Below are 27676 nucleotides of genomic sequence, written 5' to 3'. Positions count from 1 at the left end.
ATTAACTACCATGCTATGTTGCTTTCCTGTACATATCGATATGTATTTCCTATATACATATCGATATAGTTACCAAGAACATCTTTTATGGCCTTGTCTTTCTTTTCTAACTTGATGGATTATGTTTGGAACTCTCTTAGTGTATTCAGGATGCTATAACAAAATACCATAAACTGGGTGGCTTATAAACAGCAGAAATATTTCTCACAGTTTTGGAGGCTGGGAAGTCAAGATCAGGGTGCCAGCTGCTTCAGTGTCTGGTGAAGGCCTGCTTCCTAGACGGCCATCTTTTTGTTTATAACTTCACGTGGTGGAAGGGGCAAGGAGTCTCTCTAGGACCTCTTTTATGAGGGCACTAACTCCATTCATAAGGGCTTCATCCTTATGACCTAATCACCCTCCAAAGGCCCCACCTTCTAATATTGTCATATTGGGGGTTAGGATTTCAACATATGAATTTTGGGAGAGTGGACGCAAACATTCAGCCCATGACACTGTTCATTTATTTAATAAATAGTTTTTTACGCCTACTGTGTACTCAGAGCTGTGCTAGATGCTGGGGATGCAGTGGTGATAAGAGCAGACATCTACTATGTACAAAGTAGAGTGGTTGCTGCTGTTGTCTACTTGGCTACTAGAGGCACGTGGAGCTTCACAATAATATCTGCATGGCACTTCAGAGTTTTCAAGGAACTTGCACAACAAACCCATGAAGAGTTATTATCACCCACATTACACAGATCAGGAAACTGAGGCTCCAGAGGTTTATGTGTAGTCCAAGGTTGACTGTCTAACTTGCAAGGGGCAGAGCAGAAATGTACACACAGGCCAGTCTCGCGCAGTTCCTACTATGCCACACTGCCTCCCGCACTGCCCAGGGGTGGTATGGGTGGAACTTTGTTTTGTTTTGTTTTGTTTTGAGACAGAGTCTCGCTCTGTCGCCCAGGCTGGAGTGCTATGGCATAATCTTGGCTCACTGCAGTGTCCGCCTTCTGGGTCCAAGCGATTCTCATGCCTCAGCCTCCCGAGTAGCTGGGATTACAGGTGCACACCACCATGCCTGGCTAATTTTTTATTTTTAGTAGAGACAGGGTTTCACCATGTTGCCCAGGCTGGTCTCGAATTCCTGACCTCAAGTGATCTGCCCACCTCGGCCTCCCAAGGTGCTGGGATTACAGGTGTGAGCCACTGCACCCGGCCTGGATGGAACTTAATCTCCATGCTGATGCCAATCAGAACTCACGTGGCCAGGTGTGTTGGCTCACTTCTGTAATCTCAGCGCTTTGGGAGGCTGAGGTGGGAGGATTGCTTGAGGCCAAGAGTTTGAGACCAGCTGGGCAACAAAACAAGATCCTGTCTCTACAAAAAATAAAAAAATTTGCAAGGCATAGTAGGGCATGCCTGTAGTCCTAGCTTCCCAGGAGGCTGAGGCAGGAGGATCACTTAAGCCTGGGAGTTTGAGGCTATAGTGAGCTATGATTATGCCATTCCAGCCTGGCCAACAGAGTGAGACCCTGTCTTTAAAAAACAAAACAAAAGAAAACCACACACACATGCTATTCCTGAATCAAATGGAGAGTGGCTTCCCCTGGGGTGCCTAACCAAGCTAAATGCTCTTGGGATGGTGGGATGGTCGGGATCCTGTGCCTTCATTCCCCTGCCTTACCAGGTGGGTTCAGAGGGTATCAGGAGTTGAAGAGCCAGGACAACTCCAAAGCTGTGACACCCTCAGGATGTAGCTGGACCCAGCAGATGTGCAGACCAGCTTAGCTTTGCTCTAGTTTTACTTGAATGAATTGTGGAGAACACAATTCTAGTTGTGGAGAACACGAACATTTCGACCATAGCAGGAGCCCCACCCAGAGACCATATTCCAGGAACCCAGCAGTTACTGGCAACTTTTCTGGTTCCAAGTGTCCTTGTTCTTGCCTCCTTATGTTGGACCTGGTACTGATTTATGAGAAAGTGTTGTAGGTTTCTTTGTGAAGTACGTTTATGATGTTCAGACTGTTTCCAGTAAAGTTTGTTATCAGTACCAGAAAGGCTTATTGCATTTGCAGGATATAAACTCTAGATTTGAGCATGGTTCCTGGATTAATGGACCATACTAGTACCTTGAAAAGCTTATTGAATTATAACTCTTGGACTCCTCCCCAGACCTAATAATCAAATGGATCAGGCCTGGCGACCTCTGTTTTTGAAAGCTCCCCAAGCCATTTTAATGTACACTAATATTTAAAAACCATGGTTGTTGGCTGAGCACGGTGGCTCATGCCTGTAATCCCAGCACTCTGGGAGGCCGAGGTGGGCAGATCATGGGGTCAGGAGATCGAGACCATCCTGGCCAACATGGTGAAACCCTGTCTCTACTAAAAATACAAAAATTAGCTGGGCATGGTGGCGGACGCCTGTAATCCCAGCTACTCGGGAGGCTGAGGCAGGAGAATCGCTTGAACCCGGGAGTCGGAGGTTGCAGTGAGCCAAGATCGCCACTGCACTCCAGCCTGGCAACAGAGTGAGACTCCATCTTAAAAAAAAAAAAAAAAAAAAAAAAAAAAGGTTGTTATGAACTGAATGTTTGTGTTGCAAAAAACATATAACTGAATGTTATGAACTGCAAAATTTCTATGTTGAAACCCTACCCATGTGATGGTATTAGGAGGTGGGCCTTTGGGAGATAATTTGCGTTAGGTGAGGTACTGCAGGTGGAGCCCTCATGACTGAAATTGATGGAGAGTCATACAAGAGCTTGCCTCCCCACTCTGTTCTCTCCCATGTGAGGATACAAAGTGATGTTAGCAGTTTGCAACCCAGAAGGCATCCCTCACCAGAACCTGACTATGCTGGCACCCTGCCCTCACATCCACAGCCTCCAGATCTGTAAGCAGTAAATTTCTGTTATTAGCCACTCAGTTCCTGGTATTTTGTTATAGCAGCCTGGGCTAAGAACATGGTCTGGACCAGTGGTTCTAAAAGGTAGTTCCTGGACCGTCAGCATCACCTGAGAACTTGTTAGAAATACAACTTATGAGGCCCCACCCAGACTTACTAGAAACTTAGGGATGGGTCCTGCAAAGTTTTAACAAGCCTCCCTGTGATTCTGTTGCTTCCTAAAGTTTGAGAACCACTAGATCCTTGTGATTCAAAATGTGAGCTGTGGACCAGCATCATCAGCAGCATCTGGGGGCTTGTTAGAAGTGCAGGGTTTCCGGCCCCACCTGAATCAGTATCTGCATTTTAGTGAGATCTGTGCATATTCACATTTGAGAAGCTGCACTCTAGATAGTCGTTTTCTTTCCGGGATGTGCATTTTAACCCGAGATGCCTTAAAAAGATACCAAGGCCTTGCCTCCATCCAAGGTGATTAAGACAGAATCTATGAGGTTGGGCGAGGCCTAGACATGGTGTGTGGAGACCCCTGGTCTAAGAGTTGGTGCCTAGATTGGAGCCCAATTTTCACACCTAAAGGATAAGACTCTGAAAAGGGGTCAGGACTCCCAACACTGCTTTCTCCTTCCTCCTTTCTGCTCTTCCACCATCCCAGAATGTGACCCCACACCCAGGCTCCAGGAGGGAAGGCTCAAGTCTCCCTGCCTCAAAAAGATCCAGAGGCGGCTGGGCGCGGTGGCTCACGCCTGTAATCCCAGCATTTTGGGAGGCCGAGGTGGGTGGATCATGAGGTCAGGAGTTCAAGACCAGCCTGGCCAATGTGGTGAAACCCCGTCTCTACTAAAAATATACAAATTAGCTGGGCATGGTGGCGCCAAGATCACACCACTGCACTCTAGCCTGGGCGACAGAGTGAGACTCTGTCTAAAAAAAAAAGATCCAGAGGGAAAAGTTCTCTTTATATTTTCAGGGTTGTGTGTGTGTGAGAGATCGAGGGAGGCACAGACAACAGCGTTGTGTGTGTTGGAGGGATGGAATGCGGTATCTGGCACCAGGCCACAGTGCTTCTCACACCTGATGTACGTAAGAGTCAGTCACCTTCACAATGCAGATTCCTGGGCTCTACTCCAGAGAGCCAGTATCAGTAGGGCTTGGGAAGGACCCAGGAATTTGCATTGTTAACAAGTTCTCCCAAATTCTTCTTATGTGAAAGTCTAGGGTCCTGCTCTGAGACAAACACTACTCAAAGGCTGTGATCTGGCTGATTCTCAGAATTACTTGGAGAAACTAAAAAGTACAGGGCTCCAGGCCTTGCCCCAGCTCTTCTAATTCAGTAGGACTGGCGAGGCCCAGGAATCAGAATGTTGTAGTGTAAACATATCTGAAAGCAATAACTTAAGCCTACCCTTAGAATGACCCTATATGGCAGATGCACCTGAATGTGTATACCGAGCTACGGAATCCAGGATTCATTCCTTGTCTGTGAGGGACATCTGAGCCCCACGCTCATCCCATGGAGCATGAGCCGTGCATGGGATTGAGACCTTTGGTTTTGGGTTAAATGGAGGTTGCCAGGTGGAGGTGGAGGTTGTTGGGGGAAGGGTGCTAAGTGAAAATGCTATGTAAACTGCATGCTGTTTGCAAGTGGTCGCAGGTTTCCTGCCCAGCACACTGCCACTGGGCCTTGCAATTATCTTGTCCAGCCCCTCCCACTGGACTGTGTGTAAGGCGGTCTCCTGTGCAGCCCGCCGCCACTGGACTGTCTCCTGTCTGTAAGCGCCCAATAAAACCTCATGCCTCATTTGCTGCCTCCAGATCTCTTCTTTTGCCATTTCTGTTGAGGTTAATAGGGGTTCAGTATAATGCATGTTTAATAAGTACTCTGGGTTTTTCAAACTGTGTTCTCAGAAACCCTTAGGATTCCCCCAAAGTATATTGGAGGCTACCAAGGGGGAGAGGTAAGAGGAGAACCAAGGTTGTTGACAAGAGGGGGGGTTCAAACACTCACCCCGCTTCATCTGCTTCATGTATTAAGCTTCAGTGTACAATTGCATTTGAAAAGAGGATTTTTTTTTCCAAATTTTGAAAACAAGTCATAGCTGTTCATTGATAAGGGCCTCTTTAAAGTTGGCAGTGTTCTCCTTTTGAGCCACAGTTCAGGACAGCCTCTCGCCCTTGTGACCACCTGTCCTTCCTGACACACTGACCTTTAGTCCCTGAGCTGCCTCATACCTGGCCCATGATGCTAACTATCCACAATGACCCTGACTCCATTCACATTGTGGGATTGCCTGGCTCTGCCATTTGCCCCAATTACCAAATTCCTTTACTACTGAAAGAATGCTGGTCACACCAGAAATGTGCTTTGTACAAATCATAGTACCTCAAGACAGTGAGTCTCAAATATGACTGTGGCTTTCAAATATTTTTCTGCACCAGAATCATCTGGAGAGCTTGTTGAAGCACAGATTGCTCAGCCCCAAACCCAGAGTTTCTGATTCCGTGGGTCTGAGGTGGGACGTGAGAACTTGCATTTCTAGAAAGATTCCAGGTGGGACTGATGCTGCTGGTCCAGTGACCACACCTAGAACAACTGCCTTAAGATTAAATAATGTTGGATACAGCTTGGGTCCAATTCTCCTGTTAGGTGTTTTCTCACTGAGTAGTTCCTCCTTTGGTGTTAAAATATATGAGGAGAAGAAGTGCTGGAGTGAAGAAATCAGTGTCAGTTGGGATTATGGCCCAGTCCTGCTCTGCACTAACTAGGTTTTGCTGGACTCACCTGCCCAGCTAACAGCCATTTATGACATTGTTTCTGCAGGACAGTGCATTGCATAGTATGGTCCCCATGCTGCTCATCGTATAGGCCCTGCCAGAATGGTTGGCAATGACAAGGATCTGACAGTAGCTTCTTATTGCCAGGGCTTGATTAGAATGTGACAAGTCATTGCTGAACATTGGTTACCATAAAGGCAAATATTTTGTCTTCCCTGAAACAAATAGTAAGAGGAAAAAGTGTCCTGTTATAGAAACTCCCATCTTTGTAGAGATTCCCATCCTTTCAGTCTTATACGCTTGCAGAAGGCTGGCATGGTGGCAAGGCAGAGGTGTCCTGTCAGTGGCCAAGCAAACAGCAAACACATGCTCATGGTCACTGCTGTCTAGGTCAGAGGCCTTCAAAGCTTTGATCAAATACAACACCAGTCACTGTTGGGAAATCCTCCTGGACATGTCCCCTCAGTTATTGAAATGTTTTGACCAGGCAAATGACTATAATAATTGTTATATTAAAAAAATAGCCTTTGAGTTTTTTAACCTCTGTAATGGTTCAGCTCTGTGGTGGAAAATATTTAACTTCAATTTTCAGCAGTACACCTGAGTGACTTTATTAACTACCCTTGAACAAATGCAAGGGGTGAGTTAATAAGGTGGTTACATTTGTGCAGGTGGTGGAGTGAGCATCTGTGAGACGGTGGAAAGAAAATGTGTGTGTTATGTTGGGTGGGTAAGGACAGGTAAAACCACTTTCTCCTTTTGTGTGTGTGAGGCTGGCTGGCTGCTTTAGGATAAATACTTCCAGGTGAGTGTGAGCACAGATGCTGCTAGGCATTGTCTGGGAGTACCCTGGAAGGTCAGGCCCAGCGTCGCTTCTCCACAGTGCCCTTGTGGGTGGATTTTCCAGCTCTCTTTATCCTGCCTGCTGAAGGAAGTAGCAGACAATCAAAAACATAAAAAGGTCCTGGGCATGATGCCCTGAAAAAACATTTCTAGCACTGGGCTGAGCACTTTGGTTTTTTTGTTTTGTTTTGTTTTGTTTTTTAAAAAAGGGGTCTCACTCTGTCGCCCAGGCTGGAGTGCAGTGATGTGATCTTGGCTCACTGCAACCTCTGGCTCCCTGGTTCAAACGATTCTCATGCCTCAGTCTCCCAAGTAGCTGGGACTACAGGTTCATGCCACTATGCCTGGCTAATTTTTGTATTTTTAGTACATGCGGGGTTTCACTGTGTTGGCCAGGCTGATCTTGAACTCCTGACCTCAGGTGATCTGCCTACCTCAGCCTCCCAAACTGCTGGGATTACAGGCGTAAGCGACCGTGCCTGGCCTAGGCTGACCACTTTGGAAACATCGCATTTGATTTTGTCCTTCCCTTACAATATGTAGAATAATAAAAGCTAGCAATGTTGGCAGGCTTCCTGAGTTCTAGACTTTGTACTGGTTGCCTGACATTGAGGTGGGTTCTGTTAAAATGGGGTCGTATCATAGAAACATTGAATGTACTTGAATGACGACATGTGCTTGGCAGAGGCAAAGAGATTGTGTTTAAACAAAACGACCTGCTCAAATGTAGAGAGACATTTTGAGAGCCAGTATGTTGGTCCTACTGAGGAGATTTGCAAGAGTAATTTTGACTGTAAGTGATTTTCATCTTAGGAACTAACTTCACTCCCTGCTTTGCTCCCCCTCCAAATGAGGCTTCTTTCAACCATTCCCAATTTATAGATGTTGCAGTTGAGGCTTAAGAGGGTTAAATAACTTGCTAAAGGTCATGCAGCCAGTTAGTGATGGAAGTCAGATTTAAACCTATAAACCTATGCATTCCAACTGAAGGTTATGCTTGTCGCCAGTGCTGGGGCATGCTGTAGTGTATGCAGAGCTGTGCAACCAGGTGACGGCAGAACTTGAAGCGCTGTCCACATGAGGAGTAACTGCAGGAATGGGTATATTGAGTCAGAAGAAAAGAAGTCACAGGCAGGGTGATAGAGCTTCCTTCCAACCTTGTGGAAAGGGGAGGCAGTGAGTATAGCTCTGGGCATCCATTTTAACTTGGTACAAGGCATGAAAGTTGTAAGAATCAGAATGTCACTTGTGTCAAAACCCTGACAAATATAGCTGGGAGAGGCCACGAAAAGAAGGTTCTCACACATATGTGCCTGATAACAAGAACTGTCACAAAAACCTCTGCAAAAACCACAACCTTGCACAAAGGCTGTGGCAGTCTTACACACAAAAACATATTTCTGCAAGGACATCTGCCCAGCAACTGCCTGTCCAACGTTGGGTTGATGCCACCATTGTTACTGATCCCTGTACCCAAGGATAATTGTCTCAAAACAACTTATATAGCCATCCTTATTTTTCCTTGAAAAGCCCTTGTTTTCCTTTATCTCCCTGAATACACTCACATGGATTCCCATTGCAATGCCCATTCCTTAATAAATATCTTTTTTTGTTGTTTTTTTTAAAGAGAGTCTGCCTCGCTGATTGTTACTTAGGTTTGATAAGGTAAAGTCTTTTAAAGATGGAGCTGTTCCAACTTCACTGGGCTGTTTGCAGGTAGAGATCCTTGTTGGAGCTACTTAACTTGTGCAGAGAGATTGTAGATGAGTTTTAATCCTAGGGTAAGGTCCTGCCCATCCTGACAGTCAGTGACTTAAGCTTTGGCCACACTTTGGCCAGTTTGTATTTGTTCTCATAGAGTTCTGTGGGCTTTATGATAAGCTGTTTGATGGAATCCCCTTATATGGGCATGGCGATTTTTTTTTTAAACAGCTTTATTGAGATATAATCCACATACCATACAATTCCCTTAACGTATATAAGTCAATTTTTTTGTATATTATTTTAAAAATTATGGTAAAATTGGCCGGGTGCGGTGGCTCACACCTATAATCTCAGCACTTTGGGAGGCTCAGGTGGGCAGATCTCTTGAGGTCAGGAGATGGTGAAATCCTGTCTCTACTAAAAATACAAAAAATTAGCCAGGCTTGTTGGTGCGTGACTGTAATCCCAGCTACTCAGGAGGCTGAGGCAGGAGAATCACTTGAATCTGGGAGGTGGAGGTTGCAGTGAGCCAACATTGTGCCACTGCACTTCAGCCTGTGTGACAGAGTGAGCCTCAGTCTCAAAAAAAAGGAATATATATATATATATATATATATATATATATATATATATATATAAACATAAAATTTGTAAAATAGTATTTATTGTGGCTAGTGTTATCAAAGATGAGTATTTTTCTGTACCTGGTAACTTGGCCAGGAAATCATTGGAAAGCTGGCTTTGCATTTGTATTTGATAGTATTTAGTGCTTGAAAATGCATGGATATGGAGGCCTATGCTGGGTCTTCTCCCTGCATCACAGGATTCATGAAGTTATTAACCATATCTGTGCGGATTTTTATTTTGACGACTTGTTCATACAGCCACAGCTATGAGAGTTAATGCAGCAGGCTCAGCATGGTGGAATTAGCAGAAGCCCTGGAATGAAGTGAGGTGACTCTTTGGGAAGATTCAGTTATTCCTGCAAGATGACAAAATACCTAAAACCAACACAACCATTTATTTGCTTATGGTTTTGCAATTTAAATTGGATAGGGCTCAGTAGGGACAACTTGTCTCTGCTCCATGTATCAGCGTGGACGGCTTGACTGAGAGCAGAGGATTTACCTCCAAGGTGGCACACTCATATCACTGGCAAGGTGGCACTGGCTGCTAGTTGGGAGCTTAGCTGGGGTTGTTGGCTGGGGACCTCAGTTTTCTTCCAGGTGCACCTTTCCACATGGTTGCTTGGGCTTCTCCATTACATGATGGCTAGGTCCCAAGAAGGAAGAAGTGCTGCTGCCTGAGCTTCCTGATGCCTGGGCTCTCAGGTCTTAGTATGGGACTTCTGCATGTCACTTTCAGAACAGTGACAAGTCCAGCTCAGATTCAAGAGAGAGGGAACATAAGCTCTACCTTTTTTTTTTTTTTTTTTTGAGACAGTCTGTTTCTGGCTGGAGTGCTGTGGCACAATCTTGGCTCACTGCAACCTCCGCTTCCCAGGCTCAAGCAATTCTCGTCCCTCAGCCTCCCAAGTAGCTGGGCTTACAGGCGCCCGCCAACATGCCTGGCTAATTTTTGTATTTTTAGTAGAGATGGAGTTTCACCATGTTGGGCAGGCTGCTCTCGAACTCCCGACCTCAGGTGATCTGCCTGCCTTGACCTCCCAGAGTGTTAGGATTACAGGCATGAGCCACTGTGCCCGGCCAGCTCTGCCTTTTGATGGGAGTAGCAGCATAAAGTGGTAGGGAGGGGTAGAATCATTTGAGGTCATCTTTAGAGACTAGCTACCGCGAAGAACCACAATGGTCTTTTTTCTCTTTCTTCCTCATTCTCACTCCACAGAAGCCTGTCCCTAATCATTGTGTGAGCCAGTGATGACAAATATACTGGGAAGAAATCTAAGAAAAATTTTAAAAATCAGTACTAGGAATACATAGTATTTAAGAGATTGTGGCTTGGTCTCAAACTCCCTACCTCAAGTGACCTGCTCATCTCAGCCTCCCAGAGTGCTGAGATTACAGGCGTGAGCCACTGCACCTGGCCTGCTCTTAATGATTATTTAAATTTATATTTGTTTAGTGATTACACATTATTTGCTTACTTCTGACATACTCTGAGTCTCACTGGGATCAGAGATTATAGGAGGGGGAATATATTTACTAGAATAATTTCTCCATTCAGAATGTCAGAAATAAGAAAGCCTTTTTTTTTTTTTTTTTTTTTTTTGAGACAGAGTCTTGCTCTATCACCCAGGCTGGAGTGCAGTGGCGCGACCTTGGCTCACTGCACCCTCCGCCTCCCAGTTCAAGTGATTCTCCTGCTTCAGCCTCCCAAGTAGCTGGGAGTCCAGGCACCTAGCCACCACACCCGGCTAATTTTTGTATTTTATTAGAGACGGGATTTCACCATGTTGGCCAGGCTGGTCTCAAACTCCTGACTTCAAGTGATCTGCCCATCTTGATCTCCCAAAGTGCTGGGGTTACAGGTGTGAACCACCATGCCTGACCCGAGAAAACCTATTGAACATTTTTAAATTTTATATGTTACTGCTTGGAAAACAGAGCTTTGCTTGTTCCTTTCAGCTATTCCCTGATGAGCCCTTAAAGTCCACAATTCTGTTTCAGCTTAATTTCTGAAAATAGTTATACCACATTTTCACAGTAAGAGAGCTAGTAGCCAGATGCATCATGTGTTTTGTTTGCAAATGCATCATCTACTGTCTAGCTTCCTTCCATGGAGAGGAATGGCCTTATATTTCACAGTGAGGCTTCAACTGCTGCTCCCTTTTGGCATGTCAAAGTCTAATTACTGTGGTCTCTGTAGCAGGGGCTGTATCCACAGCCTGCGAATGTTTGTGTTCTGCAATGATACTTGGGCATCAGTGACATTTGAAAGGGGTGGTTTTTTGAGACGGAGTCTCACTCTGTCGCCCAGGCTGGAGGGCAGTGGCACGATCTTGGCTTACTGCAACCTCTGCCTTCTGGGTTCAAGTGATTCTCTTGCCTCAGCCTCCCAAGTAGGTCTCGAACTCCTGACCTCAAGTGATCCGCCCGCCTCGGCTTCTCAAAGTGCTGGGATTACAGGCGTGAGCCATCATGCCCGGCCTTGAAAGGGTTTTCATTTTAGCATCAAAAATCTATGGCATGGCTTGGATTGCATTTCTTCTAGGCTGTTCCATCCTTAGTCACATAATGCTACTAATTCACCTGAAGGAATGCTGTCAAAATAAATCAAATGGTAATTTTAAAAGACTCTGTCTCATTCATTGTAGCTTTTACTCAGTTAAGAACAGTTTGGAAATATGAGCCTTGAGCGTGAGAACACTCATGTAGCATTTTATTTTAGCTTAATGCTGCTGGCTGTCATTTTGCCGCTATCACTGTTTTACGCTGAATGGTTAAATGTGAGAAAGAAAGAACAAAATGGTAGCATATTGTGCTTGACTCAATGAGAAAGGCTGTTTTAGGTTAATGTAAAATTTCAATACTAGAAAGAAAATTCTATCCCATATACAAATGTGACTTGCCTCTCAAGAGCTTCTTTGAAGGTTATTTTGGAGCGTGTGGGGGATGAATTTGGTGCATAGGATAATAATAATTGACATCTGTCTGGTGCTACTCTGAACCAGGAACTGTCCCTAAGTGCTTTGCATGTATTAATTAATCTACATATAAGCGCTCTTTGTATTATTTCCATTTACAGATAAAAAAATTGAGATGTAAAAAGATAATAGAAACAAGGCCACACAGCTAGTCAGTGTTGAGCTGGGGCTTGGTTTTGACTGTCTGGCTTCAGTGGACTCTGGCTTTTAGCCACTATATGACACTCGCTAATCAAAGTAAGTTATGTTTTCTTAGTCTTTTTTTTCCCTTTATTTGAAACCAAGTTTCAGATGTTGATTTGCAAGTTGGCAGTCATTTCTGTTTTATAAAGCTTATTTTTTATTGCCCCAGTTTTCGAAAAAGCTTTTCTTGTTTAACATTTTTGGCTGATGAAAATAAAAGTCAACTTTTCAAACAGATTATATGTGTTGATAATAGTGCTAGTCATATGAACCATTCATAGTATGTTAAGAATAAGTTTCAAAGTAAAAATAATGTAAGTTCCAACATAGTACATTTATCATATAGTCGAGTGAATAGTACTCTGTCTCACATATTGTTTAGATTGTAGAAATTACAGCCCTTAAAAATTTAAGTATGTTTAAACTAGCCCTTAAGTGAATTAACATTTCTTTTTAAAAAATATTATTGATTTTTGCCAAGCAATAAAAGTAATAACAGACTTTTAGAAAATCTGGAAAGTATAATATGGTATAAACAAAAAATTAACACTGCGTGTAATTTCACCACTTATAGGTAGATGATTCATGTTAGCATTTAAATCTATTTGCCTTCCAGCCCTCATTCATGCATTTACTCCTTCCACGATTACTTACTGATTATCTTCTAGGCGCAGGGCAAAAGCAGCAACTAAAATAGTCTTTCTCCCTGTGGAGCTTATACTTTATTGGAAGAAGTGGACAATGACCAGATAAATATGCAATATGATGTCAGGTAGGGAAAAGTGCTTTGAAGAAAAACAAGGCAGGGTAGGAGGATAGAGGCACAGGGGCTGCTGTTTTGGGAAGGGCAGCCCCAGAGAAGGCTGAGTGATTTTAGGAAGGGAGCCTGTGACTGTCTGGTGAAGGACATGACAGGTGGGGACACAGCCAGTGCAAGGCCCTGTGATGGAAGCAGGCTTGGTGTGTCTGGGGACCAGCAAGCAAGCAAGGGTGACCGGAGTGTGGCACTCAAGGGAGTGCAAGGAAATGACATGGGAGAGATGGCAGAGGTTTGCAGACTGTAAAAATAAGGGCTTTGCATTTCATTGAGTGAGGTGGAAGCCTTTGGAGGGTTTGAGGCAGAGGAGTAATGTCATCTGGGTTTGGTTCTAACAGATTCCTTCTGGTTGCTCTGGTGAGAATAGACTGCAGGGGATAAGGTGGCTGGGAGAAGGGTTTGCGGGGAGGTGGTGAGAAAAATGGTCAGATTCAGGATGTCTTTAAAGTAGAGCTAACAGGATTTGGAGCTGGATTGAATGTGTGTTATGATAAAAACAGAAGAGTCACATATAGTGATAACTTGGTGTTGTGGGCTGAAATATTGCCCTTCCCTGATTCACGTGAAGTCCTAACCCCCGGTACCTCAGAATGTGAGCTTCTTTGGACATAGGGTCATTGCAGATGTAATAATTTAAGATGAGGCCATACTAGAGAGTGTGTATGTGTGACGTAATCCAGTGGACTGATGTCTTTATGAAAAGGGAATATTTCAGCATAAGCATATATAGAGGGAAGATGTGAAGATATAGCAATAAGGACATCTGTTAAGCCAAAGAACGCTTGAGACTACCAGAATCTAGGAGAGAAGGATGAATAGATTATCTTTCAGTCCTCAGGAGGAACCAGTCTTACTGACATCTTGATTTCAGATTTCCAGCCTCCAGAACTGAGAGGTAGTAAATTTCTGCTGGTAGTAAATTTCTCATTTTGTGATACTTCGTTATGGCAGTCATAGTAAACTAATACACTTGGTGAGCAACCTTGTGAATGGCCGTCCTTTTTAAGGCAGTGAATGCCAGGAAGGAGCAGGTCTTAGAGTTTGGGGTGGATGGAGGGGACACAAGACATGCTAAGTTTGAGAAGCCTGTTAGATACCCACATGGAGGTGTCGAAGAGACCGTTGGATGTGGAAATCTGGAGTTCCAATAAGAGGACAAGGCCAGACATCTAAGTTCGGGCACTGAATTAGATTGCCAGGAGAAGGGTCCAAGGATCAAGGAGGCCCTGGGAAATTTTGACATTTGGAGGGTGGGGAGAGAAGGAGGAGACAGGAGACAGAGCAGAGGATGGCAGTGAAGTGGGAGAAGGCTGGCAGGGCGTGGTGGCTCAGCTGCCATGGGGGACATGGGGAGGAGGAGGGACCAGGCCTCTGTGGCCAGCATGGCTGTTGGTCAGGAATGGAGAGGACCAAGAACTCCCACTGGATTTAGCGGCCTGGAGGCCACTGATGACTTGGACAAGAACAGATTCCGTGGAAAAGCGGAAAAGTGGATGCACAAGGCTGATTGAAGGGAATTCAAGAGGAAGTAGCATTACATCATAAGCATTATCCCGTGTCATTAAAAATCTTTTTCAATCACAGGCTGGCTAGGAAGAGTGCATGGGTGTGTGGGGGGGATGAAGAGAAATTGGTTAATGAGCACAAACATACAGTTAGATAGAAGAAAGAAATTCTGAGTTTGATAGCAGAGTAGGTGGCTAAAGTTAACAACAATGTATTGTATATTTCAAAATAGCTAGGAGAGAGGACTTGAAATGTTCCCAACACATAGAAATGATAAATATTCGGGGTGATGGATGCCCTAAATATGCTGACTTGATCATCACACATTCTCTGCAGGTAACAAGATATCACATGGACCCCATAAACATGTACAAATATGTATCAATTAAAAAAAACTTTTTGAACATTGTTTTTGATGACTGTATCACATTCTAGGAATTTAATCCTTTTTTTTTTTTTGAGATGGAGTCTTGCTCTGTCACCAGGCTGGAGTGCAGTGGCTTGATCTTGTCTCACTGCAACCTCTGCCTCCTGGGTTCAAGTGATTCTTCTGCCTCAGCCTCCCGAGTAGCTGGGACTACAAGTGCGTGCCACCACACCCAGCTAACTTTTGTATTTTTAGTAGAGACGGGGTTTCACCATGTTGGCCAGGATGGTCTCGATCTCTTGACCCCATGATCTGCCTGCCTCGACCTCCCAAAGTGCTGGGATTACAGGGGTGAGCCACCACGCCCGGCCTAATCCATTCTTTACTTGTTTTATGGGTGGGATGGTTCTAACTTTTACCACTATATTGGTTGTGATACTGCAGTGGACATATTTGCATACAAAATTCCCTAGATTAGGAATGACAAGACACAACAGGATGATTATTTTTAGGGCTTAATCCTAAAATATGGCCAGTCATTTACAGAAAGTCTGTACCAGTGTACACTCCTCTTGGCATGTAGGAGTGGGTTTGTCTCACTATACAGCTCCCCTCCATGTATTTTTGAATTGACTAGAACATCCAGAAAAGCATTGTTACAGAGGTGATGGTAGGGCTTATGGGCTGAATTTTGTTTCCCCAAAATTCTTCTATAGAAGTCCTAATCCCCAGTATCTCAGAATGTGAGTGTATTTGAAATTAGAATCTTTAAAAGAGGTAATTAAGTTAAAGTGAGGTCATTAGTGTGGGCCTTAATCCAGTATGACTGATGTTCTTATAAGAAGAGGCAATTTGGACACAGAGACAGACACAGAGGGAAGACCGAGTGAAGTCACAGGGAGAAGACGGCCATCTACAAGCCAGAATGAGGCCAACTCTGCTGATGCGTTGACCTTTGACTTTTAGCTCCCAGAATTGTGAAAGAATAAATCTCTGTTATTTAAGCCCCTGACTCTGTGGTACTTTGTTATGGCAGCCTAGCAAGCTAGTACAGTGGGCATTAGTGTTTTGTTCCTGATTTGCAGGATGATGTCTCTGGTGGTTATACTAAATCATACTGGACCTGCATACTAGACACATATATTTAAGAATATATTATAATTTATCCTCCCAAACCTGATCGCTTATGAAACATAAATCCTGAATCAGTGGGGTCTATTCCCATTTTGCTGCTCTGTGGCAGGTTTTAACACTAACATTTGGCCTGGTCCGTGTGTTATCTATTTCTCTCCGATTTCAGGTCTCCTGGTTAAATTCATGGTCTCAGGGAGGTCTTTCCTAACTCCCTGACCCCCACTGTGATCACCCCCCATCAGACACTCCTCTTCTCTTTCCGAAAGACTGGTAATAGTTATAATTACTTTCCCTGTGGGGTCTCCCTGGCTGGGTTGTGAATGCCAAGGGGCAGAGATGATGTAAAAACATCATCTCTGTTTCCAGTTCTAGCCACAGGGCGTATGACAGTGCCTGGTGCAAAACTGAGCATAGAATTGTCACTCAGTGTTTTGTTGAATGAATAAGGCATGAGTCAAACTTGGCCACTTGCCCAAGGGCACAGAGCTGGGATGGGGTGGGGGGGCTTCACACTCAAATCTCTGTGACCCCAGAGCATAGCTCCCTCTTGTACCTGTCTGCTCATCAGTAGATGAGCTTGGGCAAGGAGGTGTGTAGTCACATTTTTTGATTTTCTGTCTTAGGCTCGGTAGTAGCTCCTCAAGGAAACAAACCATTTCTAAGAATTCTTTGTATTCTTTATGGTCCCTTGAATATAATAACTCACAAATATTTGCCAATTGTCCAATTAAGGCCGCCATGTTCCTCTTTCTACACCTTTGTTATTATGACACGTAGCTGTATGGTGATTCTTTTTCTGTACTTGTGTCTTTCCTATTGGACTCTGATCTACTTGAGAGCAAGAAAATTTGTCTCCATCTTTTGTCTGCAGTTCTTGGCACAATGCAGGCATTTAAGAGGGGGCTCAATTGGATGAATAAAGATAACATGGATGGGATTAAAACAAATTTAAAGATTATTTAGAAAGGTATTGTCTTCCTTTGAATGAACTCTAAAGATAACAGTTATAACAATGTATGTGCATAATAGTTTACAGTCTGTAAAACCCAAGATTTGTCAAAAATATGTACTCATCCTACATATATACTAGCATGAATGCACAAAGTAAAACTATACTATTAGAGAAGGTGCTTAAGGAATGAATGGCAGTGAATAATGAAATAACGTGTTTTAATTCACATTATCAATGCTTTAAAAGCTGGTAGTATCACTTTATAGTTCTAATTTTGAATGGCTGTTAATACCATATTCTACTCAACCTTTATGGTTCTTTTAAATTTTTTCTTGGCACAAATAGCACTGCTGTGGACACCTACATATATGTATGCCCAGTTATTTCCTTTTTTTGATTATTAGAATAAATTTCTAAAAATGAGGCTACTGAAATATTTGAAACATATTGTTAAACTGCTTTCTAAAAAGGCTTGTACCATATTCCTTACCTCCTTTGCAGCACTTAGTACTAATATTTATATTTTCTAAAAAATTAGCCGTGATGTATCTCCTTGTTTTAGTGTTCATTTCTTTTGATGACTTTGTTAATTTGGACATCACCCTGTAAGTTTATTTACTAATTTCATTTCCCTCTGTCTAAATTATCTATTTCTGTTCTTTTTTTCATTTTTTGATTTTGGTCTTCCTTTGTTAAAGGCAACTTTTATTAATTTTTTTAATATAATAGCATTTTCAGAAAAATTTTTTTTCTGGGTTATTTTTTCCCTTTTGCTATTTTAATTAATGTTAAATGCTTATATACACTAAACTGTAGATAGATATTTTAACTTTTTCTTTTTTTTATTGAATGCCTGTGATTAAAAAAAGTTATACATGGCAGTAATAAGATCAGAAACAATCCAGGAAAACTGCTGGTTGTTTTGTATTACATGACTTGTGATTGAATTACGTTATATTCTGTGAGTGCTTTTACAACTATTGACGGTATTGGGAAGAGTGTGTTTGGGCCCAGCTGACCACCTATTTTAAATTACATCACATGGTTAACAACCACTCCTGCTGAGCTTAGGTTTAGAAAACTTCAAGCTTCCAGAACACAGCTCTCGGGGAGCTGGGAATTCTGGGGCTGTGTACTTGACATAAAGGCATTAAACTCCTGAATGAAACATGAGATTCTGTACCCAGCCTTTGTGACTTGTAGTCCCTTTAGTTTTTGCTATGCTCAACTATCTGGTTGGTGAAGTTGTTACTCGTAAGATTAGAAAGGCAAATAGGGTAGGAAAATAGGGTGGAAAGAATGCTTGTGTGACTTGATGGTCTGACTCAGAGGGAAGAGAGAGAACAATGAAAGCAAACACCCATCCCTCACAGGTTTCAAATAGATTTTCGTAAGGATGAAAGACCTGTAAAGATTTATTAAATATATTGGTGATTGATGGGCATGGTTCACGTATTTAGAAAATTTCGTTATGTGGAATTCTTCGTTATTCCAGAAGACTGGATAGAAAAGGCATTGGGATGTTATGCTAATTTTTTTTCTCTTTAGGGATTTTGGAGGAGGCTAACCCAGAGACATTTACAACGAAACAACAGCATTTATTTGGATTTGGTACAAGGAGCAAGCAAACAGAGTAGACTAAAATGTGTGACCTCATGCTATATTTCTTGTGATCTGATATCACTTAGTGTTATTGAATGACTTCAAAGGGCAGCTGGGAATTACTGTGAAGACATACACAGCAGAGCAATTTCTCACCTGCTGTCTCTGATCACAGAAGACACAGTTAGACTCACATTTCTCCCCAGGACACATGCGGTAGACATGCTGCAACTTGTTTGGAGAGAAAGGCAAGGGGCAGAGAGTCACACTGTTTGCACTGTGTGGACTGAGACAAGTTTTAAATATAACTAAGGGTTACTTTTTTAGAATTAAAAGCAGTAGAAGCTGAGCTTCAGGGCATGGGTTACTTCCTAAAAATACAATCACTGAACTTTTAAAGAACTCTAGGATCAGCTTGTCAAACTGGAGTAGATACGAATGTGAAAGACATCTGAGACTCTTTAGTACTTGGCGCACAGATTGAGAATTAACTCAATTTTGACTGTTTCAAATGATGAAAGTATTTTCAGAAGACCAACCTGGTAGCCAGGATGGTGTAGGGTTTTGTTGCTTAACCTGCTCACCTAGATCTTGATGTCAGTGGGCTTTCTGCAAGCCCACTATCTGAGTTTATCGCTGTCTTGGTGGCAGTTTTGGCCACTTTTTTTTTTTTAAGAGATGGGGTCTTGCTATGTTGCACAGGCTGGACTCAATCTCCTAAGTGCCTACAATAACCTCCTAAATGTTATGCCCCTTGTGAGGTTCTCTTCTCTTTGACCTTGACCAGTTTGCTTCACTGTCACTACTCTTCAGAGTTCCTCTACAACACATTGGATCTGGTTTCTGAACCTGTTTCTATCTGTAACTATAACATAAGGTTAAATGTCACTACAGACTTTGTGTCTTTGCAGAGTTTACTTGAATTTAATTTTGATGGAAAAACATCTGCTTTGAAGGATTGGAGACTGCTTGATTGAATAAATCGCAAATCAAGTCTGCAAGTGTAGATGTTATCATGTAATGAATTAAGAGACCATTGGCCATCTTTCCTTTATAGACGTCCTTAAATCCCCCAGCATCATTTGGAAAGTAGTGGCTCTATGTTTATATCAGTCAGTCAACCAAGTTTAGGTTCCTATCCCAGGCTACAGAAAGTTCTGCATAAGCCACTTAACTGACCTCACAGCTTATAACCTAGTTGGCAAATAGGAGAGAACTGTAAGAAGTTGACTAGCATGTGGAATGTGAATGATGACAGTGGACAAGAGCCAGATGGTACAAAGGTCGTGATAGGGCTGGGTGGGTGGGTCTGTTAGTCACTTCTCACACTGCTATAAAGAAATGCCTGAGACTGGGCGATTTATAAAGAAAAGAGGTTTAACTGGCTCATGGTTCTGCAGGCTGTACAGTAAGCATGGCAGCTTGTGCTTCTGGGGAGGCCTCGGGAAACTTCCAATCATGGCATGAGGCAAATGGGGAGCAAGGCACATCACATGACCAGAGGAGGAGGAAGCGAGAGAGTGGGGAGGTGCCACACACTTTTGAACAACCAGATCTCAGAATCACCCACTCACTCACTATTGCAAGAACAGCATGGATGGGATGGTGCTAACCCATTAATGAGAACTCTGCCCCATAGTCCAGTCACCTCCCGCCAGGCCCCACCTCCAACTCTGGGGATTATAATTCAACAGGAGATTTGGTAGGACTCATACCAAACCCTGTCAGTGGACATTTGGGAGAGACTTCATACAGAAGGGTGGGAGAAGGGTGGGCTTGAAGCATTGGAGGTTTTAATTGTTCTCATTGGATTGAGGGGCCAGTGCTCCTGCATAGGGCTCCCTCTGTGCAGAGACAAGGAGGTGGGAATCCCGGAGGATGGGTGAGCTTCTGCAGGGGTAGACCAGTGAGAAGTGAGGGTGGAAAAGGGGGTTTGGGTTAGATGTAGATGGCCTTAACATTTACCCTTGGTCAGCTAAAATGTGTGGAAAGTTTTTGAATGAAAGGGAAAAAAATGATTCAAAGAGTAGCGTTTTAGAAGAGTAGTCTGTCTGCAAGCCTGGATTAGGTTTTTGTTCCTAACCCACTACTTTTCAGACTTGGCTGTATATTTCAGTCACCTGGGGAGTTAAAAAAGTACTGAAGCCTGGAGCCCTCCCCCGCCTAGAGATTCTGATTTAATCTGTTTGGAGTTAGGCCTGGGTTTGGGGAGTTTTAAAAGTTCTCCAGGTGATTCTAATGTACAGCCGAGCCTGAGAACCACCGCCTAATCCACTGATAAGATCTAGATATAGCCTCCACTCAGCCTCCACTCATTGAGCTGAACCACAGCACAGTGCTGGCCAGGAAAAAGCAATCAACTGATGGGAAAAAAATAAAATTAAATTAAAAAGTACTTCTGGCTGGCTGGGGGCAGTGGCTCATGCCTGCAGTCCTAGCACTTTGGGAGGCTGAAGCGGGTGGATCACCTGAGGTCAGGAGTTCAAGGCCAGCCTGGCCAACATGGCGAAACCCTATCTCTACTAAAAATACAAAAATTAGCTGGGCGTGCATGCCTGTAATCCCAGCTACTTGGGAGGCTGAGGCAGGAGAATTGCTTGAATATGAGGGACAGAAGTTGCAGTGAGTCAAGATCGTGCCACTGCACTCCAGCCTGGGTGACAGAGTAAGACTATGTCTCAAAAAATAAATAAATAAAAATAAAAGGTACTTCTGTGACAATATTTATAATATTCCACATAGTCCAACACCTTAGTTATAATAAGTTTTCACGTAAATGCTATGAATTTTTGCATTGGCCATGAAGTAGATGGGGACAAATGTGTAGACTTTTGGCAATGTATAGACATGGAATATGACATCTAAAATTGCAATAAAAATGGCAAGATAAAACACTTTTATCATAGCCAAGAATTCAGTAGCCTAAAAGCAATTATAGCATGAAAGCTTGCAAGTATAAAAATATAAGTCCTCAGAAACTTGCTGCTGGAAGACCTGTTTCCAAATGTTGTGTGTCAGTGATTCTCAAACCTGAGTGTGCATCGACGTCGCTTGGAGGGCAGTCACTGATTGCTGGGCTCCAGTTTCAGATTTAGCAGGCTTGGGGTAGCCCAAGGATATGTAGTTTCAAAGTTTTCCCAGATGATACTGCTGGCCTGGGCACCATACTGTGAGAACCACTGATGCTTGCTGCCATGTAAGAACTGCTACTGCACGGGTCCAAATATTGTAGGAAAAAGGGCTTGATAAATGTGATAGAAGGACATGAGTTTTTTGTTTTTTTTTTTCTTTTTGAGACGGAGTCTTGCTCTGTAGCCCGGGCTGGAGTGCAGTGGCGCTATCTCGGCTCACTGCAAGCTCCGCCTCCTGGGTTCACACCATTCTTCTGCCTCAGCCTCCCGAGTAGCTGGGACTAAAGGCACCCGTCACTACGCCTGGCTAATTTTTTGTATTTTTAATAGAGACAGGGTTTCACCGTGTTAGCCAGGATGGTCTCAATCTCCTGACCTTGTGATCCGCCCACCTCGGCCTCCCAAAGTACAAGTTTTGCTTTTTATGTCAGATGACGGGCTTCTCTTGGGAGTTAGGGAATCTGTCCTCCTCCAGTTCAATCCAGCCCCTCCTCATCTCCGTGGTCTAGGGGACACCTGTCTGAGTCTAGGTAGGGTAGGTAGAAGAGAAAATTGTCTTTTCATTCTCCTAATTGTCCTTTTAAAATGTACTACAAGGGGAGGTATTATATACATAGCCATAATATTATATAACACGTTCTTTACATTTCTTCCGGTAGAAAATATTTGTAAGTTCAAAGTTTTTTTTTTAATCTTTTATGACTGTCTCCCTACCCCCCTTACCCTACCACATGAAAAATTTGAAGAGTTAAGAAAAAATGCTAACCATCCATGTCTTCCTTAAAACAGGTTCTTGCGGCTCATTCTTGGTGGTACATTGGAGGATGTCAGTCCTTGGCCTCCACCTAGGTGCCAGCTTTTGCACCAAACAGCCTTCCTGGTAGAAAAGACATTTGCAGTGTACCTTGGGCGGGAGGAGAAGCGGAAATCATTCTCAGATGTTAAAAAGAAACATGTTTCTAATTGAAAGCATGATGAGAAGGCACACATGAAAGGGCCTGGGTGGTGAGCTCAGGCCGAGGCACAGCTTTGAAAGCCCAGCTCAGTCCTTGCTGTGGCCACTTCTGTTCTCTTGGGTGGATCCCATTCCCATTCCTGTGACATTCCAGAAATAACCATGGCTGAGCAGGGACCCAGGACAGCATCTCAGATATAGCAACAAAGTTTGCTCAGTTGGTCAGGAAACTCTGATAGTTAGAATTCTGAATTCTAGAAACACAGAGCTTTTGAATTAGAATTCTAGAAGCAGAGTGTGGGAACAGCCTTTATTCTCATATTGTGGAGACCATTTTAGAACAAATCGCTGCTGCCCTCCTCATAACCCCCAAACACACACAAGTGCAGAGGCCAGGGTTAAGTGGCTTACTCCAAGGTCACCTAGGGAGCTGGCTCCATTTTTTTTTTCTTTTAGAGAATCCTTCCCAACTTTCTGAAAATTTGTCAGCTTGGTATTCTGACACCCAAGGGCCATTTTAGAAAAATCATTACTTGCTGTAACGAATAGGCATCATATTGTAGAAAGATGGGAAAAGTATTTTGTCTCTTTTATAGAAAATCAATAGGTTTAGAGGCTTTTAGGGCTTGGTCTTTTGGATCTTCATAACTGAGTCTCCTGTTGTTCGTTTTGCTTGTCTATTTTGTAATTGCTTTGTGGATTGAAGCTTGTTTTGAACTTTATGGGAGACTTGATAATGTGATCTGCCTCAGGACCAACAGTTTATGTAAAAGGTGAGCTGACAGCAACAGGGCAGCATAGTAAATGTATTTGAACAAATAAAGAAGGGACTGAAGGAATCATGGCCATAAGCTTATGACATTACATAATAAAACTTAAGTCAGTAGCATGTACACTTCTTTTTTTTTTTTTTGAGACAGAGTTTCCCTCTGTCGTCCAGGCTGCAATGCGTGGCACCATCTCGGCTCACTGTAACCTCTGTCCTCTGGGTTCACATGATTCTCCTACCTCAGCCTTCCGAGAATTGGGATTACAGGCCCCTGCCACCACACTCGGCTAATTTTTGTATTTTTAGTAGAGATGAGGTTTCACTATTTTGACCAGGCTGGTCTCGAACTCCTGACCTCAAGTGATCTGCCGGGCTCCGTCTCCCAAAGTGCTAGGATTACAGGCGTGAGCCACTGTGCCCAGCCAGTAGCATCTAAACTTCTAAGGGACCTTGCCTATCATAAAACCTACTTTACCAATTACCCACAGCCCTGATAACTTCTCTTTTTAAATTTTTAATTTTGAGATTGGGTTACATTCTGTTGCTTAGGCTGGAGTGTAGTGCTGTGATCACGGTCACTGCAGCCTCGATCTCCTGAGCTCAAGAGCCTCCTGAGTAGCTGGGACTACAGGTGCGTGCCACCATGCCCAGCTAATTATATATATATATATATATATATATATATTTTTTTTTTTTTTTTTTTTTTTTTGGTGGAGACAGGGTCTTACTATGTTGCTGAGGCTAATCTCAAACTCCTGGGCTCAAGCGATTCTCCCACCATGACCTCCTAAAGTGATGGGCTTACAGGCATGAGCCACTGTGCCTCGCCTGATAACTTTAAAACTCTGTTTGGTCATGAGTGTGGTGATTCAGAGTACATACATCCTTGCAAATAGGAGATGAAGAAGTTGTTTCTTTTTGGTTGCCTTTCATTATTAAATTAGGAATGGTGCCTAGCACACTGGATTTTTATACAAACTAGCAGGTGTATTTTGGGCGACAACCTTTCTGCCCTTGGTTTTCTCGTTTTCTCATATGTCAAAGATTGGACTAAATTGCTGACACAGTCTCTCGAAGATCTGATAGCCTATGCAACATGAGGTCTGTAGGAGAGCACTTTTTGGGGTTGGGGATTGGACTGAACTTTTGTTTTCTGCCAAGTCTTGGCAAAAAATTTAGGCTTAAAAAATTTTAAATTAAATTTTAAGTTAAGCGTATATTTAAATTTAAGCCACAGAACATAACTTTAAAATAATGGCAGAGCATTTTCTTACAATTTTTCCTGGATTTTCTGATGCATTTCTGGGAGGCAGACACAGTAAAATGGTTAAGAATGATAGCTTTGGAGCTGGCTCACTTGGTTTCAAATCCGAGCTCTTCTCCTGAGTAATAATTATATGATGTTTAACAAATCACTTAATCTCTGTTTCTGTTTTCTCATCTGTAAAGTGGGCACAATAAAATATCTACAAAACACGTTGCTGGGGGATTACATTTGTTTATATATTTTAGAACAGTGCCTGTCACATAGGAAGCCATTAATATTAGCTCTCTTCCCCCTCCTCCGCCCAACTGCCCCACCTTCCTCCTTATGAGTATTTGTGTGGTTTTTTATTGGAGAACAAGCAACCTGATGCTACTGTTAACCCTTTGGAAAAATTAGGAAGTCTACAATGTTGTTCTTCAAAGCTGTGCCTTCTGTTTTCTTTCTGCAGCTAGCTGTGTTCCGCCATGTCAGAATGGAGGGATGTGTCTCCGGCCACAACTCTGTGTGTGTAAACCAGGGACCAAGGGCAAAGCCTGTGAAACAATAGCTGCCCAGGATACCTCGTCACCAGTCTTTGGAGGGCAGAGTCCTGGGGCTGCTTCCTCGTGGGGCCCTCCTGAGCAAGCAGCAAAGCATACTTCATCTAAGAAGGCAGACACTCTACCAAGAGTCAGCCCTGTGGCCCAGATGACCTTGACCCTCAAGCCGAAGCCTTCAGTGGGACTCCCCCAGCAGATACATTCTCAGTGAGTGTTTCGAACTTTCATTTAGCTAAGGATCATCTTAATTACTCTCTTGGATGCCTTGCTTTCAATCACTGTCCCTTTCCTGCACAATTTGCAGAAATCACTTGGATAATAATGTTTTTCTTTCCTTTCTTAAGGCTTTACACGTTAGGCTTTACACATGGAATCTCTTAAAAATATTTGGTGTGTGTATTTAGCCTCTGCAGGAAAATTTACCATAAGTACAACCCATGGCAACCATGAGGGTTATAGGGATCAAGACTGGAAGGGAATGATAAAAATAGTTATTTGTGATAAAGTTGTTAGTTTAAAAATTCTGTTTTTGAGGGGGGAGCTGCTTTATAGAGTTTTGAAATAATAATTTAAAACAAGAAACAGTGTTATTTTTAAAGTTATCTGGAAAAGGTAAGAACTCAGCTTGCACAGAGAAACTACTCAAATGAAAGGGAGTCCTTGCAAACAGAGAATTTATCAACCTCAGTAGCAGGTTAAGTGTACCTTCTGTTAACACCATGTTTATCTCCCAGTTGCCGTGTGGGTCCATTTTTGGTGAATGAGCTTGTTTTCTATTTATGGGAACAAGGTTTTTTTTTCTTAGTGTTAGGAAGTAAGTGCTATTCTGAACAAAATGAGAACTCAGAGAAGAAAGATTACCCCATTCTCTGAGTTGCATTACAAGCAGCCACTCAGCTGCACCGGGTCCTTAAACAAATTGTCTCCTCTTAATGAGCTATTCTATATGGATAATAAGATGCAGAATGTACTGCAACTATCACTTGTCATTTGTCTAGGAATGTAAAATACAGGAAGTTCCCAACTTAAAAATGGGCTTGACGTAGCAGTTCATTTGTAAGTCACTTGCTTGGAATTTAGAATGCTTCTTCCCTCTGTAGAGACAGCTTCCATATGGTGATTAGTATCCAGTCAGCCCACAGAAGTTATTCAGTCTGTTGCTATAGATGAAATTATCCTTATTTTTACTTCCCCTTCGAATAGACCACCTACTGTTTCTTCTGAGTGTGGTCTTTTTCTTTTCTCCTATTCCCTCCTCAATCCTCTTTTTTTTTTCCTGTTTTTCTTCATTTTTCTCTAATTTCTTCTTGTCTCATAATACTTCAGTTCTATTGTGGTAGCTAGATTTAGGGACTAGTTTGAAATGCTACTTTGCTGTTGGAAAACACATTCTGCAGCCCTCAACAAGAAGCAAAGGTAAGATAGGTATAGCTAATACTTAGTAAGGGCTTACTATGTGCCAGGTACTCTTTTAAATGCTTATTGTGTATTGTTCACTTACAGCTCACAAGGACCCTATAAGGAAGGTAACATTATTAAACCCATTTTACAGATGAGAAGACTGAGGTACAGAGTGGTTAAATAATTTGTTCAAGGTCCCACAGTTAGTAAGTGACAGTATTACAATTTAAACAGAGGCAGTCACGTTTCAGCATCCATGCCCTGAAGGAAGGAGTTGGCAAAAATTTTCTGTAAAGGGGCAGATAGTAAATATTTTTAGCTTTGTGGGACATACGGTTTCTGTTGCATCTACTCAGTTCTGCCATTGTAGCACAAAAGCAGCCATAGACAGTGTATGAATTAATGAGTGTGACTGTGTTCTAATAAAACTTTATGGACATTGAAATTTGAATTTCATATAAATTTCACAGGTCATGAAGTATTATTCTTTTTTTAATTTTTTTCTCAACCATTAAAAAACATAAAAGTTATCCTTAACTTGTGGGCCATATGAAAGCAGGCTGTGGGCTGGATTTGGCCCATGAACTGTAGTTTGCTAACTTTTTCTCTAAAGGATAGTAGTGCTTTTTTTGTGTGTGCCAGAACATGAATATAACTGTGTGTCCTTGGAACGATATAAAGCTTTGATTATATCATAGCTAGACATCTCCCTTCCAACATTGTTTTGGATATTAAAAACAAAAAACAATTCTGTGTTGAACTATGCTTTGGCGATCAAGAGTCAGATTACTGTGAATTGCAATTAGTTTTTTCTAGCATTATGACTTACATAAACTGTAATTTACAAGCAACATTATTCATCTTGAATATCACCATCCACTGTTAGAATTTGACCCTCTATGATGTATATATATAGATTGTTAGTGAGAACCATATGTCGGATGTCAGATAAAGGAACAGTCTATTTTTTTTCCTTCCTTTTGGTAGCCGTGGTGTAATTTAGACAAGAATGTTGTGAGTCAAAGAGGAGGCTAAGGTTTCAGCTCTGACTCAGCTTTGGTAAAATAAAGTCATTAGGCAGTTTGCTTTGGAGACTTCATCTGCTGAATGAAGATGCTTTTTTATGGTAGCATTGTTATAGGCATGTATATATGGGTGTGCCTACTGGTGCGCTTTTAAGTAAAGAGAAGAGATGAGAAGAGATGGCCTTGGGTGCCATCAATCCTGATATTAATAAA

General features: G+C 42.6%; 1 protein-coding gene across 11 annotated transcripts in view; it reads left to right on the top strand.

The window, feature by feature from the left end:
* The window catches only part of LTBP1 (latent transforming growth factor beta binding protein 1), a 452790-nt gene that overhangs the window by 48864 nt on the left and 376250 nt on the right, over positions 1 to 27676 (top strand). For all 11 annotated transcript variants that reach the window (XM_004029082.4, XM_004029083.5, XM_063695966.1 and 8 more), the window contains exon 3: positions 24947 to 25244. In XM_004029082.4, the coding sequence (XP_004029131.3) occupies positions 24947 to 25244 (298 nt within the window). The remainder of the gene's footprint in view (positions 1 to 24946; positions 25245 to 27676) is intronic.

Source organism: Gorilla gorilla, chromosome 12, assembly GCF_029281585.2.
Source record: "Gorilla gorilla gorilla isolate KB3781 chromosome 12, NHGRI_mGorGor1-v2.1_pri, whole genome shotgun sequence".
Taxonomy (NCBI): domain Eukaryota; kingdom Metazoa; phylum Chordata; class Mammalia; order Primates; family Hominidae; genus Gorilla; species Gorilla gorilla.
This window is presented reverse-complemented; position numbering and strand designations above follow the sequence as displayed.